The sequence below is a fragment of the Camelina sativa genome, chromosome 13 (genome assembly GCF_030686135.1).
Source record: "Camelina sativa cultivar CO46 ecotype springtype chromosome 13, ASM3068613v1".
In the NCBI taxonomy this organism is placed as follows: Eukaryota; Viridiplantae; Streptophyta; class Magnoliopsida; order Brassicales; family Brassicaceae; genus Camelina; species Camelina sativa.
In genome coordinates, this window is record NC_141892.1 from 12,001,017 (window position 1) to 12,018,149 (window position 17,133).

General features: G+C 35.4%; 3 protein-coding genes across 5 annotated transcripts; all 3 read right to left on the reverse strand.

The window, feature by feature from the left end:
• Nucleotides 1–4,020: 4,020 nt before the first annotated feature.
• LOC104736599 (uncharacterized) lies at nucleotides 4,021–4,905 on the reverse strand. Its single transcript, XM_087481639.1, has one exon. The coding sequence runs from the start codon at nucleotides 4,903–4,905 to the stop codon at nucleotides 4,051–4,053; it is 855 nt and encodes a 284-aa protein (XP_087337765.1). The 3' UTR covers nucleotides 4,021–4,050.
• Nucleotides 4,021–7,343, reverse strand: LOC104736598 (uncharacterized). Its single transcript, XM_087481638.1, has 2 exons — nucleotides 5,254–7,343; nucleotides 4,021–5,168 (listed from the first exon to the last, which is right to left on the reverse strand). Exons 1-2 carry the CDS (start codon nucleotides 6,356–6,358, stop codon nucleotides 5,032–5,034), a joined length of 1,242 nt encoding a protein of 413 aa, XP_087337764.1. The 5' UTR covers nucleotides 6,359–7,343; the 3' UTR covers nucleotides 4,021–5,031.
• A 1,011-nt stretch (nucleotides 7,344–8,354) lies between these two features.
• Nucleotides 8,355–12,368, reverse strand: LOC104736597 (uncharacterized). Of its 3 annotated transcripts, XM_087482820.1 has the most exons (3): nucleotides 11,329–12,351; nucleotides 11,138–11,226; nucleotides 9,177–10,321 (listed from the first exon to the last, which is right to left on the reverse strand). In XM_087482820.1, exons 1-3 carry the CDS (start codon nucleotides 12,298–12,300, stop codon nucleotides 9,229–9,231), a joined length of 2,154 nt encoding a protein of 717 aa, XP_087338946.1. In that variant the 5' UTR covers nucleotides 12,301–12,351; the 3' UTR covers nucleotides 9,177–9,228. The 3 variants fall into 3 exon arrangements, with proteins under 3 accessions (XP_087338945.1, XP_087338946.1, XP_019090422.2); XM_087482819.1 differs by having other exon boundaries at nucleotides 8,355–11,226; nucleotides 11,329–12,368; XM_019234877.2 differs by having other exon boundaries at nucleotides 11,138–12,350.
• Nucleotides 12,369–17,133: the final 4,765 nt, after the last annotated feature.

Sequence of the window (17,133 nt, forward strand, 5' to 3'; positions counted from 1 at the left end):
TTAGAAGAAACAATCTTTTACTCAGCTTTAAAGGTCTTTTTCTAGACAAAAATGTAAATCAACTACCTAATCCACACCACACTTATCTCACCTACTGTATATTACAAATTTCCACTCTAACTAATTTTTTACTTGCTTTCACGCATGCAACTCGCCTATCTAAGTTCGAAGATCTGTTGATTCAGGGAAAGTAGTGTCTCTCTTTGGGAAAAACTTGCCATTGAAACACATGCCAAACTTCTTACACTCTGGGCAGACTATTTATATTTGAATGCAACATCGTCAACCCACATGTATTTTTAACTCCAACAATTCTGCTAAAGGTATTATATTTCATATACATCTGGTTAGTTCTGTATTTGTTTTTTCCCATTCTCCCACATGTAATATATATTGCTTTCAATTAAATCAATTTTTGTCTTACTTTTCACATCAGTTTTTCCTAATATTCTTACAGTAATCTTCTAAAATGAACAATAATCTTATAGTCTTTAATATTTTCCCCAGTAACTATTTCAAGGCAAGTAATGTCCCGTCAATTTTAGTTGACAACATTTATTTAGACCCAAAAGATATGTACGTTATTGACCAAATAGAGACTTACGTTAGACAACAAGGATAGATGCCAAGTAATATGACCAATTTTTATTTTATTTTTACCACTATTACTTAAAACATCGTCTTGATATTTTTAAGGAACATTTTGTTTTTGGTGTAAAGCAAAAGTGGTTGAAGTTGTGTTTTGTGCAATGGGTGGCATTACATTTCATGCACAAACTGTAATTTGAAAATGAAAAAATCTGGTTGAACCATCACATGTCACATTTTCCTACATCCGAAGCTGTGGGAATACTTCGGTGTGTTGTTTTCAATGAGTCTGGAGTGTGGCAATCCATTGTTTCATAGTTCTTTTCATATGTTTTTTATTTTATTTTGTGTACGTACTAATTATTTGAAGGTACTATTCAAACTGAAGAAACAACGTTCTGCCAGATATTAAAATAAAAAAACATATGTAATTTAAATTTTGTTGTTCAAAAAAGATCTAATAAGTACATTAGACCTAATAGAATTATTTTGCTGTATCCAGACAAAAAGAAAATGTAATTCATATTTAATTTTAAATTTTAGTTCTGCCTTCACTCACTCAACAGGAAAAACAAAGATGAAGGTGATTTTGCCCTTATCAATGTCGAAGAAAGAACTCCCCAAAAGGTGATTATCTCTAAGACAATATTTCTTCTAAAGTTAGGAACTTCCCGAAAATGGATGATCCGAACAACGATACTATTGTTACCGGTGTTTTGTTGTTATTTGGAGATTGAATCGAGGATAGAATAGAAAGTAAATGTTTTAGTTTTCACTATAGTCTGAAAGAAGATGTGTTTGTATGGTAATAGATTGTTTTTAGAAAACTAAACTTTATAGAATGTTTGAGCCATTAAGAAGGAGAAAGGATTGAAATCAAATATTAATGATCATAAATTCGCAAGTATTTCAAAATAATAAGTTTTAAAATAAAAAGTAATATAAACAAAAATGAAAATTGAGAAAAATAGTGGGTATAAGGCAATAACTAATGTGTACAACTGTACATTGTATTCCAAAACAGTTTCGTGGGTAATTATTACGCAATGAGTGTTTCACTGTTTTGCGATATTTTGAATATGGCTGCACGTATTGTTTGCCTTATTATACTAAAGTTGACGCTCTCCCTATTTGTTCACACGCATTTTTTTAGTTTTATATTTTCTGCCCCGTAACTTGTGGATCTGTTGTCTTGGTCTTATTTTTTAGATAATTAAAATCAAAACCACGAGATCATCTTAAATTTTACAAGCGTAAACAAAGTCAACAAAGGATTTAAAACTTAGAAACCTGAACAGTTTAATGTTAAGACTTAAGAGGTCAATTATAAATTATATGGGATCATTTTATAATATACTCTAAAGAATTCATCAAAACAACATATAATTAATAACCACTTACAATTTTACTGTATGTTTTACCTTTAAAAATATGCTCTTACACCCAAAATTATTTTAGTTTTAAAGTATGCTCTTTTTCACCACCTAAAATGTCTTTTAAACAAATTAAACAAATTTTATGTTGTTTTACTTTATTTTGGCATAATTATGGTTCTTATAATTACTAAAATTGATTTGTGACACAATTTTTTTAACCATGAAATCTTTTACTCCAAAGATATTTTGGATGAACAACTGGTGAAAATTATCTACTCGAGAACAATGATTTTATACCAACCCAATAAAAGTTTTTTTATTGAGAAATTGAAAGAAAGTTAATATAACATAATAGAAATAAAAATTTGTAAATGATAATCATGTTGGTATATATAAGTCTTAGATAATTCAAATATACAAAATAAAAAAATTATAAACAATCAAAAACATGACATATGTCATAATCACGTGAAAGGATCGGTGACCTGTTTACTCCTCAGAAGTATCGTATTGTATCAAAATTACTTAGATATATTCTAACAATAATTACAATAATCAAATATTCTCTAATTGTAAGTTCTCCACTTATTTCTACCTGAATCAAAAGATCTCATATATTTCTCTATATACTTGGGTTTAAACGGTTTACGAACTAAATCCGATAAAAATCCACATAAATCTGGTTTGAAACCAATTTTTAAAACGGTTTACCGTTCTAACTTCCCAAATTTCAAAATCGCTTCTCAATTACTCGATCAAGTAGCTTCCACTGAAGAACCTGCAAACATCAAAGACACACAATAGATAAGCAAAATTATATCAGAAAAGAAAATCAAAGATAAAAAACTTTCGATATAAACATTTAAATTTATGTAAATATAATGTTATTTTCTTAATTAGTTGTTCTATTACATTCCAAAAATAATAATTCTTTTGACATAACTTATGTTGTTCTTTTTAGATTTGTTATTCCCTATTTAATGATTAATAATAACATACATGTTTAATGAATTATTTTTTTTGTTTATACATCTCAAAATCTAATTGAGAAAACACATATAATATAATTATCGTACAATGAAAAAATATTACTTTGTTAACTTTCCTTTTTGATTTAGTAAATTTCTTTTTAGATATAAACATGTAAATTTCTGTAGATTTAATGCTATTATCTTAATAGGCTATTTTGAAAAATAGTAATTTTTGATACATGTCAATATCTTATCAATATACTTGACACGTGTTATGATTTTGTTAATGACTAATTTTCAAAACTTGATTTTATATAATAATATAACTTGTTATTTAGTTGTCGGCCTATGCAACTTTCACGTGATTTTCATATAAATAAAACATCATCACAATGATTAAATATATTTGCAGAAGTTTGGATTTCTCATTTTTTTTTTTTTTGTGAAATGGATTTCTCAGATCTTAATAGGATGAAAATATGAAAAACGGAATTCATCCTTTTCAATTTTATATTGATACTAGACCGAACCAAACTCAATTGAACCGGTTGGGTAACCATAATAATCGGCATTGTAAGAAACTCTGACGAGGAAACTTCTCTGAACGGGGAATGGGCTCGATCGTCGGAATTCGAACAAAAATCATCAGTTTCGGCAAGGTTCCACAAATCTCCACCTCACTATTGAGAACTCATCACACTCATACTCGTAGCCACTCTGTTCGTCATCTTCTTACTATGGCCTATATGTCGATTGGGAGGAGAGAATCACACATTGGAGTTGGAGGGTGATTCAGAGTTGATAGAATGATAGTGGGTTACTTAACGACAGGGATATGCGCAACACATCCGCTGTCCTTAATAGTACGGTTGTCCGAATTTCTCAAATATATAAAGAAGATAATCATCTTGTTGATGGACTAGCGAACTATGCGTTTTCTTTATGCTTAGAATTTCATGCTTTAGATGTTGTTCTCTCGATTTGGCATCGATCTTGGATGAGGATGTTGCTGGACAGCCTCGTATAAGAAAAATATGCCTGTAATTGTTTTCCTCCTTTTTTTTAATAATGCAATAGGCCCGCTCTTTTACCAAAAAAAATATATATATATAACTTTAACTCAATTTTTTTTTATATAAGTTGAACGCATGGTAACATAATGTGGAACAAAATACCATTTTAGGGTCCATAAAAAAAACTAATTTGTGTGGACACCGCTTCGTACAGATGAAACAAATAGGTCGAGACATGTGATGATTGTTGAGTAGAAGATGCATCATACGAACACCGCTGATATTATTCCACGATGAACTGGGCTTCATGTATAAGTCCCTCCCAAGCATACATTCAACGTGTAGTGTGACACAACAATACTCATCACACGTGTAAAACCGCTCCGTATGATGATTTATTGCCTGCTCGCAGACTTCACACCAAGACATCATCATGGTACTTGTCTGAGTTGTCTCCTCCCCCTCCCCATAAGAAAGAGTAAGCATGTGCGTATCATACTTATACCTCACCTTTTGAGGCAAAGTAGCACATTTGAAACACAAAACAAAGTCACACTCAATGCAATTGAATGTTTCATTTGGGGAAGTGGAAGAACGTCTTGGCTCAGTCTCTTTGCAAACCGAACAAATTCTTCGCTCTCCCGGTTTGGATGTTAAGAATAAAGGATGCATATGACTTCCGTGGTCTAATGGCTCAAAAACTGTGGCACACTGCACATGTAGCCGGAAAGAACATTCTTCTTCGCCGCATTCATAGAGGAAACCATTTTTGCACTCCCAAGGACAAGCTGAACAGTTTTTTTTTGTGTTTCCCATAACACCTTCATATCTTCCCACTAGAGTGAGTAGATGTGGATGTATCGGATGATGTAATTTGCGAGAAAGATTTGCACATGTTTCGTGTAGAATAAACTCACATTGCATACAAGAGTAGAAGTTACCAAAATAGATTGGCATGACACATGCTTGACATAGCTTATCCTCATCGTACTCTCTATCCGTGTTCGCATCAAGTCTTAAATGATGATGTTGATGGCTGAAATGTTGTATGACTCCATCACTTATCGTCACAAATGGTTCAAGTTATTCTTCAATTTCTTCAGGCACTCCCTCAAGCTCTATGCCATCCCACACATTGCTCTGTGGCACATTTCGAATGAGCAGCATAAGAACAACCATCCTTGACGCAAGAATAGCCCCCATAATCATTATGGATCTTTCTGCGACAAACACCACAAGACCAATCATCTCCTTGGTCAAAAGAATGGGTGAAAGAGATACGATGAGCATGGCGAGATATCCTACTGAGATGTGGTAAGTTGAGACAGCTTTGATGGACCACAAAGTCACAAGGGGGACATATATAGAATGGACAGCTTGAATGTGTCAAGGCACAGAGGTTGCAAGGTAAGGGAGCCTGACTTGGGAACAGAGCAAGTTTATGCTCATGCCATTTCGGATGGTCCATAAAGAAGACAGGTGGGTTTTGCACACAAGCAAAACGAATAGCAAAATCGCAGGCGGAGCAATAATAAAAGATCTGTTCAAGATATTCATTACAGCAATAGCATGTCCTGGTTCCGCCATCCTCAACCAAGAAGGCAAGCTGGAGAGAATGTTTACGATGAAGAGGGTGTTTGACCTCAACGGGAACCTTGTTATATTCTTTATGGTTCTTGCTATTGCAACCTGGGCAGAAAAAATCGGTAGCGTCTTTGCCGCCTGTAAAGTTGAAAGTTACCCAGTGTGAAGGGAGACACGCCAGCTTGTTATTGGTGGTCCTCTGGACTTGTTCAATCACATGAAACGTTTTTGTTTCCAATCTTACTTGTACTTGAGGGCTTAAAGCAAGAAAATTCTCCCACTCTGGATGCATAGAGACGGCGAGGGAGGCTATCTTAAGGATGAGTGATATGAGCTCCTGCTCCGGCTCCAAATCCAGTGTTGCATCAACGAGTGACAAAACATCCAAATCCAGGTGCAGGTCCAAATCAGAATCTGAACCCGACGAGTTGATGGAAGACAAATAGAGTCGAGAAATGAATGATATGAGCTCCCTTAGCGGCTTCAGTTGGGAATCCAAATCCATAGAGTTGAAGACTGCGATTGCTTGCTTAGTGAGTGACATGAGCTCCGACTCCGGCTGTGAATCCAAGTTCATAGAGTTGACCAGAGAGATAATGTCAATAATGAATGATATGAACCTCGATTTCATTTGAGACAAAGACATATGGGGGCCGTAGATTGTGAGGAACACTAGATTCTGAATGAATGATACCAGCCGCTTTAGGTCCGGTGATAACTTCTTCTTATGTAATGTGGACCAGGCGAAAGAGATGATCTGAAGAATGAGTGATGTAAGCTCCGAATCCGAATCCTCCGCCGCTTCTTCTTCTTCTAATAAACCCATAGATTTAAAACACAAGTATATTTGACCAAGGAGTGACGTCAGCTCTTGTGGCGGGTCCGACGAGAACCGATGAGAGGGATCGATCGAGTCACAAGGGATACCAATTGCGACTCCGGTTCTGCTGAATCCGGTATAGAGTTGCCGAGTGAGATTGTTTGCTTAATGAGTGATATGAGCTGCTTCGCCTCCGGTTCCGGTTCTGCTGAATCCAAATCCATTGACATCACCAGAGAGATTATTCAAATCATAAGTGATATGAACTTGGATTTCTTCTCCCATTCTTCATCCCAGATGGAGCTGCCTATTTGAGAAATGGCAGTTAATAGCTGCGATCCCGAATCCATAGGGCCACCCGATAATTGCTGGTGCGAGTCTGGTTCCGACCACGGATATAATGTGAACCGGGCGTGGGAGATGATCTGAAGAATGAGCGATGAAAGCTCCGAGTCACCAGCTTCAAAACCCTCGGACGAGTACAGTTGACCAACGAGTGACGTCAGCTCCGGCTCCGACTCGGCGGAACCGATGAGAGGGATCGATCGAGCCACCAGCGATACTAATTGCAACTCCGGTTCTTCTGAATCCGGTATAGATTTGCCGACGGAGATCGTTTGCTTAATGAGTGATATGAGCCCCGGTTCCACCTCCGGGTCCGGCTCCGGGTGTGAATCCAAATCCATTGACATCACCAGAGACATTATTCGAATCATGAGTGATATGACCTTTGATTTCTTCCCCGATTCCGCATCCTCCTCCCAGACGGAGAAGTCTAAAGCAGATTTCATCTGAGAAATGGCAAATGATAGCCGCAATTCGGGATCCATATCGAATTCCAAGGATATTTTTGAGGATTCCTAATCCTCAATCCATGGACGATCCCGATTCCGATTCCGATTCCGATTCCATTGAGCCCGCCGAGAGTAATGATTGGTATTGTTTGTTCGAGTGTTGTTAAAGGACCTGTAATGAAAGCTACTTACGATACGTCTTCTTCTGTTTTTTAAACAATAATATCATATACAGTGTAGTGCACAAAAAAAAAAAATCATATATTAAACTAAAATATTTAACTGAGTGAATTTCTCGACTATTTAAAAATATTTAACCTTACTTATTTTAGCAAATTAAAAAAATTCTATGATCAAAAAATTTTATGTGACTGTGAGAGGTACCAACTCGAGTTAACAGCATGTGCAAAATATAAAAAGTCAACTATCGATTTAGAGAGCATAAATTTACTTCTTGCCTTTTATTTTTAGTAGTACTGTTTTTTTTTTAACTAGTGTTTATTTTAAATAAGATTTTTAAATTTTTGTTTAAGAGTTTAGAATATTGGTCTTTTGTGACTGTTGATATTTTTGCATTGTATTTATTTATTTATTTTTTTTTAAAAAGCGTAGAATTGACCAACGGTAAAGCAGGGAACTGACAACTGAAATCGTCAAACGGACACTTTTGCATGTCGATCCCTGTTAGTGTAAATATTAAAGATCATGTGATCTGATTATGTGGTAAAGAAAGAAACAGCTCAACCAAAACCAAGTTTTTAAATAATCACTACTTCTAATTATTCACTTCTTCTAATTAATAAAAAAGACCAAATCAAAACGCACCTCAAGTATCGTAGGTCCGTAACTAATGTGTACATTATATTCCAAAACAGTTTCGTGGGTATTATTACGCAATGAGTGTTTTGCGATATTTTGAATATGACTGTACGTATTGTTTTGCCTTATTATACTAAACTTAATGCTCTCCCTATCTGTTCACATGCATTTTTTAGTTTTATATATTTTCTGCCCCGTAACTTGTGGATCTGTTGTCTTGGTCTTATTTTTTAGATAATTAAAATAAAAAGCACGAGATCATCTTAAATATTACAAGCGTAAACAAAGTCAACGTTAAAGATTACAAACTTGAACAGTTCAATGTTAATACTTCAGAGTTCATATATATACGAGTTATTTAGGTGTCGCCGTGTCGGCCTATATGCAACTTTCACATGATTTCATACTGTATAAACAAAACAAAATCTTTGAATGACCAATTTTGAGTTTTGGTGACGTAGCATTTTAAATAAATAAAAAAAATATAAAAACACAGAAGAACTTACAATAAGAACATCATCACAATGATTAAATATATTGCAGAAAATATAGAAAACGGTATTCATCTTTTTCAATTGTATTTCAGGCTACTTTTAAATAACATATCTAAACTGATTGAATAAGTTAAGGGCAGAACTGCTTCAAGTTATTTACTGATTGAATAAATAATTAAAGCAGTACAGCATTTAGAGATACTTAAAAGATCATCTAACAGTACAATATTGCATGTTATATCATTAACGAAATGGTAAAAGTCTTACTTTAAACAATTTTTTTGGGTATTCTTTTCAAAATGGTCGGATATCTACAACTAAGTTTCATTGGAATCTGTATGTTGGTTCTGTTCTTTACTAATTATTCAAGTGAAATGTTCCTTTGAATCACCATCGTGATGAACATGCTGATTGGGTTAGTTATCTCTACTAAATTCGAAAGTTTCATTTAGCCATTGGATTATTATATCAGTCTTCTTTGTATCGCAGGTTTCTGATAATCTGGACTGAATATGTCTTCAATGTTGGTACTGGTGAGGGTGGTGATAGAGGGAGGGTGGTGATAGAGGGAGGGTGGTGATAGAGGGAATAGTACAGGGAGTGTGCTACAGTAACTGGACTGTTGAGTACGCTGAGCAGCTCAGGATTAAGGGATGGGTCAGGAACCGCAAAGACAGTTCAAGGGAAGCACTCTTTTCTGGATTACCTGAGCTGTTGATGAGATGCACTTTTTTCCTTCAAATTAAAACCCCTCTTATTCATTCAGTAGCTAAAAATTTAACATCTCGTGATAACATAATGTGGAGCAAAATATTATTCTAGGGTCCATAAAGAAAACTAATTTGTGTAGACACCGCTTCTTACAAATGTGACAAATATGTCGAGACATGTGATGATTGTTGGGTAGAAGATGTATCATACGAAAAGCGCCGTTATTATTCCACGATGAACCGGGCTTCATGTATAAGTCCCTCCCAAGCATACATTCAACGTGCAGTGTGACACAACAATACTCATCACACATGTAAAACCGCTCCTTGTGATTTATTGCCTGCTCGCAGACTTCACACCAAGACATCATGGTACTTGTCTGAGTTGTCTCCTCCCCATAAGAAAGAGTGAGCATATGCTTATCATACTTATACCTCACCTTTTGAGGCAAAGTAGCACATTTGAAACACAAAACAAAGTCACACTCAATGCAATTGAATGTTTCATCTGTAGAAGGGAAAGAACGTCTTGACTCAGTCTCTTTGCAAACCGAACAAATTCTTCGCTCTCCCGGTTTGGATGTTAAGAACAAAGGATGCATATGACTTCCGTGGTCTAATGGCTCAGAAACTGTGGCACACTGCACATGTAGCCGGAAAGAACATTCTTCTTCGCCACATTCATAGAGGGAACCAGTTTTGCACTCCCAAGGACAAGCTGAACAGTTATTTTTTTTGTTTCCCATAACACCTTCATATCTTCTCATTAGAGTGAGTAGATGTGGATGTATCGGGTGATTTAATTTGCGAGAAAGATTTGCACATGTTTCGTGTAGAAAACACTCACATTGCATACAAGAGTACAAGTTACCAAAATAGATTGGCATGACACATGCTTGACATAGCTTATCCTCATCGTACTCTCTATCCGTGTTCTCATCAAGTCTTAAATGATGATGTTGATGGCTGAAATGTTGTATGACTCCATCACTTATCGTCACAAATGGTTCAAGTTGTTCTTCGATTTCTTCAAGCACTCCCTCAAGTTCTATGCCATCCCACACATTGCTCTGTGTGGCACATTTCGAATGAGCAGAAGAAGAACAACCATCCTTGACGCAAGAATAGCCCCCGTAATCATTATCAATCTTTCTGCGACAAACACCACAAGACCAATCATCTCCTTGGTCAAAAGAATGGGTGAAAGAGATACGATGAGAATGGCGAGATATCCTTATGAGATGTGGTAAGTTGAGACAGCTTTGATGGACCACAAAGTCACAAGGGGGACATATATAGAATGGACAGCTTGAATGTGTCAAGGCACATAGGTTGCAAGGAAAGGGAGCCTGACTTGGGAACAGAGCAAGTGTATGCTCGTGCCACTTGGGATGATGGTCCATAGGGAAGACATGCGGTTTTTGCACACAAGCAAAACCAATAGCAAAATCACAGGCGGAGCAATAAGAAAAGATCTGTTCGAGATATTCATCACAGTAATAGCATGTCCTGGTTCCGCCATCCTCCAAGGAGACAAGCTGAAGAGAGTGTTTAGGATGAAGAGGGTGTTTGATCTCAACAGGAGCCTTGTTGTATTCTTGATGGTTCTTGCCATTGCAACTGGAGCAGAGAAAATGGGAAGCGTTTGGGCCTCTAGTAAACATGAAAATCACCCAGCGTAAAGGGAGGCACGCCAGCTTGTTGTAATTGGTGGTACTCTGGTCAGTCACATGAAACGTTCCTTGCTGCAATCTTACTTGTACTTGAGGGCATAAAGAAAGAAGCTTCCCCCAGTGCATAGACTGGGAGAAGGCGAGAGAGACTATTTTAAGGATGAGAGAGATGAGCTCGTGCTCCGGTTCCAAATTCAGTGTTGCATCAAGGATAAACATAACATCCAAATCTGAATCCGAACCGGAAGAGTTGATGGAATACAAATATAGTTCAGAAAGGGACAATATGAGATACCTTAGCGGCTCAGGCTGGGAATCGAAATCCATAGAATTGAAGAGTGAGATGGCCTGAGAGATGAGTGGCGTCAGCTCCGGCTCTTGCTTCTGCAGCGAATCCAAATTGAAATTGGTAAAGTTGAGCAGAGTAATAATTTGAATAGTTGTTGATACGAGATTTGACATCATTTTCCTCGAAAGTATACTCGCCGAGTCATAAACGGTGAAAGACATTAGTTTCTTAATGAGTGGTAATAGCTGCGACTCCGGCAGGTCGGGTTCGAACCGGGAGAAAGAGATGAACTGAAGAACGAGCGACGAAAGCTCTGAATCCGTTTTGAAACCCTCGGATTGGAAATACGAGTAAAGTTGACCAACGAGTGACGTCAGCTCCGTCTCCGACTCGGTGGAACCGATGAGAGGGATCGATCGAGCCACGAGCGATACTAATTGCGACTCCGGTTCTGAATCCGGTATAGATTTGCCGACGGAGATCGTTTGCTTAATGAGTGATATGAGCTTCGAGTCCGGTTCTGCTGAATCAAAATCCATTGAGCTCACCAGAGAGATTACTTCAATAATGAGTAATACGAACTTGGATTTCTTCTCTGATTCCTCATCCTCATCCCCGGGTGGGCTAGTTAAGACAGATTTTATCTCAGAAATGGTTATTAATAGCAAATCCGTCGGGCCCAGTTCCGGAGATGATGTGAACTGGGGGAGAGAGATGATCTGAAGAATGAGTGAAGAAAGCTTCGAATCCTCCGCCGCTTTTTTTTCTAATAAACCCACAGATTTTAAACACGAGTACATTTGATCAACGAGTGACGTCAGCTCCGGCTCCGACGCGGTGGAACTGATGAGAGGGATCGATCGAGTGACGAGCGATACCAATTGCGACTCCGGTTCTTCTGAATCCGGTATAGATTTACCGACGGCAATTGTTTGCTTAATGAGTGATATGAGCTTCGAGTCCGGTTCTGCTGAATCCAAATCCATTGACCTCACCACATAGATTATTCGAATCATAACTGATATGAACTTCGATTTCTTCTCCGATTCCTCATCCTCATCCCCGTCTAAGGCATCTTTCATTAGAGAAATGACATCCCATAGGTACCATTCCGAGAACATGGACGATTCCGAGGATATCGAATACATGGACGACTCCGAATCCATCATAGAGCCCGCCGAGAGTAGATATATATTGTTCGAGTGTTAAAGAGTAGAAGTAACTTTCTATGTAGTATATATAGGAAGGATTTCTCGAAGCTCCTTTATACTAGTACTATTTAATTACTAGTTTAGGCCTGGGCATTCGGATATTCGATCGGATTCGGGTAATTTCGGGTTACCCGAAGTCATACAAAAAAAAACAAAAAATTCTGTTTTGAAAAAAAAAAAAAAAATACTTTCTATCTTTCTCTTCTTGTCTCTTTCTTCTTCGTCTCTCTTTTTCAACAAAAAAACCATAGATTTGTTTATCCATGACCACTACTTCAAAAACTAAATCCTTCAAATTCCCTACTAAATCTAATATTTATAGTAAATTATATGATATGATTCATAATTATCTTCCAACCTCACTCACTCTTCAAACCCCACAAACTATATTTTTTTTTTGTAGATTTGCTTGTCATGTTTCTACTAAAATTGATTTGGGTAGTAAAAAAAATAAAACAATTATGGGTTCTGTTGATTGAGAAAAAAAAAATCAATTTTAGAAAACATAATTATATATATATATAAATAATTAACGTTTTCATACTACGATATAAAACTAAGGTGGCAAAATGGTTTATGATAAACTTGTAAATGCCTAAGGTATTGGATTCAAACCCACTTAAATGCATTTTTGTATTTATTTCGGGTTAGTTCGGATATCCGAATTTCATATAAACTAAATCTGATCAGGTATTTAGTACTATCTGAATCCGAACCAAACTGCCTATTTCGGGTCGGGTTCGGGTTCGAGTTTCAGATTTGGTTAAAATGCCCAGGCCTATACTAGTTATTGGATTTTTAGAATTTATATAATTTTGTTTTACAATAAGTGTCGTTTTGAACTTTTCATTACATATATTTTTGACATAAAATTATAGTTTTATTCTCACTGTTATGATGTATTTTGATCAATAATATAATTTATTAAGTGTATAAACAGAAACTAGAAAAAATAAATTTATTTTGATTAATAAGGAATAAAAAAATATGTATGAAAAAAAACTTTAAACCATAACTAAAATTGAAATTCATAATATTCTATTGACTGAATTTCTCAACTATTTTAAATATTTAACCTTACTTATTTTAGCAAGTTATGATCTTTATGTGAGAGATACCAACTCAACAAGTTAACAGCATATGCAAAATATAAAGTCAACTATCGATTTAGAGAGTATATTATTGTTTATTTTCAATTTTTTATGTAAAAAGTTTAGAATATTAGACTTTTGTGACTATTGATATTTTGCATTGTATTGTTTCTTTAAAGCAGTAGAATAGAGATAGACCAACGGTAAAGCAGGGAAATGAAAACTGAAATCGTCAAACGGACACTTTTGCATGTCGATCTCAGTTAGTGATTAATAAATATCATGCAATCTTTAATTATGTTGTAAAGAAAGAAACAGCTCAACGACCAAGGTTTTAAATAATACTACTAATAACTTAACCGTAGACTATGACTTCTTCTAACGAATACACCAAGGTTTTAATTATGCGCGGGATGTTGTTTTTGTTTTTTTGTAGTTTATTTTCTGGTTTTTTATTTTGTTTATAGGAAGTTTTGTGTAGGTTTTAAAATAATGTATGTTTAATAGCAGTAGTAGATATTTGAGGAGTAGTACAATGCCAATTTTTTGTTCTAAACAATCGGATGAACAACAATAGCAAACACCTTTTTTTTCTGCCCCAACAGTTCCACATGCAGCTGTTGCAATAACAACAACAACTACTACCAAATCAACAACTTGTAGAGCAACTGTATTTGATCTAAATGCGACATTAGTTATAGAATAGTAATTAGTTAAATCAATTGTATTGTGAATTTGGTTCATAATAATCTGTGGGAAACTTTTTAAGAAACTAATAAGACAATTGAGACAAGTACTATTTTACTTTTCTAACATCATTTGTTTGTTTCCATAAGATTTTTTATTTGGTAAAGTGAGACTGTAATTACTTAATCTAACCACATGTTTTATTTTAACTATTCTATTTTGTTTGCTTAAAAACTCTAAATTATTTACCCAAGTTAAGAAGTATGTTAATGGAAGTAAACAAAACTGTAAGTTATATAATTTCATTGAATTATCTATATTAATATTTTTTAAGTACATTTTGTGTTATAACTATTGAATTATACTTATTGACAAATTTAATCTGCGGTATACCATCTTACGAATTTTTGAATGTAATTATTTCACTGGCTATATCTAAAAAACACTTAACTTAAGAGATAGATTTAACCTTAGTATAAATTTTTAAAAATCATATTATAACTATAATTCTTTCATAGGTTATTTGTTAAAAGCCCTACAATTTTAATTTATCCTACTCATTTAAATTTTAGTTCTATATAAATGTAATATTATTATAAATATACACAAAAAAGTGTCCAACCTTGAAATAGTGTGGGGCTTAATGTTGTCACGAGCATGACATTCATATTGTCACTTGTTGAGCTCATGTATGATCGGAAATTTGATGCAGCCTCATCCCAAATATTCAAGTAGGCAATGATCGACCTGTAAGTGGGTGTAAAACTATGTTGTTAATTGATTTAGAATCATTTTCTTTATATTTACCTTTAAGAAAACCACACTTACGTATTGAGTTTCAGTCGGACTATCAAACGGTCCTTTGAAGTTGGATCTTTAAGGTTAGGACCTTGTATAAAGATGATTTGTCCCAAAACATCTGTTAAATAAATGGGACTATTTCTTATTAGTTTGGTTATATATTTTCATGCTTTAATTATTTACTTAGTCTATGAGTATTTACCAGGTAGTGCTAGATTGGTGTTCGCTAGAGCTTGTAGGTGGTCGAAATTGTGCAGATTGAAGTTTCCTTTTTTAACTGTTAAGCCTTCAGCAGGTATGATGTTCATTTGTGTGCCTCGGTGAAAACGGATAGCAATTGGTTTTCCCGTAACCTTGTAATGATTTGTGCATATTTGCACTTCGAACCGAGTCAGTTCGAAGATAGTATTTTCTTGCAAAGCATCCACATACATGGTCTTAAGATTAGCTGGTATGAATCCATGTATCATTGAATCCTGTAAATGGTAGGCATTGAGTTGTTTTTATAGATGTTTGCGATTGTAATATAATCCATATATGTGTGTAATTGTTAATACCTTCTCGTCAAACGACACATAGGTTGCTTCTGTCGGTATTGCGACGATGTCAAAGTCGGCCATTTTTAAAAATAGTGCCTGAGTTTTTTTCTGTGTTATATGGGGTGTGTGATCTCTGGGGGAATTTTCTTTTAGTCGTTTTTTTAGAAAGAGCACTCAACTGAGTATACACATCTACAAATACTATTGTATTTATAGTGCGTGGCTGTTAGAATCTGAATTGCATCTGTTATTTAATGTCGAATTGTTTTTAAAAATTCTGTGAATCTTTGATTTTCTTTGTGTTGTTTGGTTTTCTCTTACTCCACTGTTATAGTTTAAAACTTAGATGCTATGTAGGGGGATTTAGTACCCAATTTATGTGTAGGAGTTGTTAGTGATGGTAGTTATTATGAGTGACTTTTGACATCCATGTGGCCTTAACGAGTTACGTTTGAAATCGATTCACTGCAAAGTAAAGATCAAGAGCTGGTAATGTATTGCATAGCTTTTGTCCTGCTTCTTCATTGTAACCGAAACCTAGCTCAATCGATCTCTTTAGCTCGTTCAAATCCTCATCCGTTAGTTTCATTTGTACACTAAGATTATCTGAAATGCCTTTATGAAGCAGCCTCTTTTCTTGAATCATTATCATCTGACGTCTTCTTCTTTTCCAAGCTACGTCTCTTGGTGTTTCACACATAGAGAGTTGTTTTGATAACCACTGTTTAGGTTTCTGTGAGGCCACCGGAGTGTTCTTTAAAAACGCCAATGAATTGTTGACATAAACAATTTTGAGAATTTAGCAGTTGTTGAAGTAGCTTTTGTTTTGTTTCCTCATCTCTCTAATCTTAGTTAAATCCATAGAGTAGTCAGGCAATGTTCCTCCTCCTTTTTGGTCCCAATCACCAAACTGTGGTACTGATAGCGACGGAGTGTTCTTCTGCACAGTCGAGTATGATTGATTGAACGAAGAAGCACAGTCGGACCATGGTTTAACGGCGAGAAGGCGAAGAAGACATCGAGAATCTGGGTTTAGAAAAATAAACTGAATCAAGTAATTGGTTTAGCAGTAATGGACTGCATTAGAATTAGGCCAATGTTTGTTTTAGTTTGTTTTTTAAATAAGTTGAGTTATTTGAATGGAGAGTACACGTGTCAACTTTTATATTATAGATTCGTAGATTACATGATCTTTATTATTAATCTTCATATACATATTGACTTCTTCTAACCATACCATGTGTCCACCATAGCTAATGTGTATATTAATGTGTATATTATTAATATTACAAACAGGTTTGTGAATAAATAAAATAGGCAATGAGTGTTTAGAGAGATTTTGAATACGTCTCTACTGTAGTTAATTTAGAGCCAGCCTTGACACCAGGTTGGGGAACAACAATACCACATGATTATGGCCTTCATATTTTTTTTTGTGCAACCAAACTCTTATATTGATAAAACAACGGTTCATCTACATAACAGAGAGATAAATTAAGAGCTTGTTTTGCGAGATTGTCTGCGATCAGATTTTGGTTTCGAGGGATAAATAAAAAATTACAAGCACAGAAACAATTAGATAGATTCAGGATGTCGTGGAGAATCCCGTGAAGGTCCTTCGATTGGAACTTCGCTTTCAGGGCCTTGACTAACAATTGAGAATCCAAGACGAA

What these genes read in the sequence shown, in the direction of transcription:
- LOC104736597 (XM_087482819.1), bottom strand. Translation starts at nt 12,300, where the DNA reads ATGATGGATTCGGAGTCGTCCATGTATTCGATATCCTCGGAATCGTCC. An exon ending in CTTTCACCGTTTATGACTCG is followed by an intron (nt 11,227 to 11,328) that starts GCGAGTATACTT and finishes GATTCGCTGCAG; the next exon opens with AAGCAAGAGCCGGAGCTGAC.
- LOC104736599 (XM_087481639.1), bottom strand. Translation starts at nt 4,905, where the DNA reads ATGCCAATCTATTTTGGTAACTTCTACTCTTGTATGCAATGTGAGTTT.
- LOC104736598 (XM_087481638.1), bottom strand. Translation starts at nt 6,358, where the DNA reads ATGGGTTTATTAGAAGAAGAAGAAGCGGCGGAGGATTCGGATTCGGAG. An exon ending in TCTCAACTTACCACATCTCA is followed by an intron (nt 5,169 to 5,253) that starts GTAGGATATCTC and finishes TGTTTGTCGCAG; the next exon opens with AAAGATCCATAATGATTATG.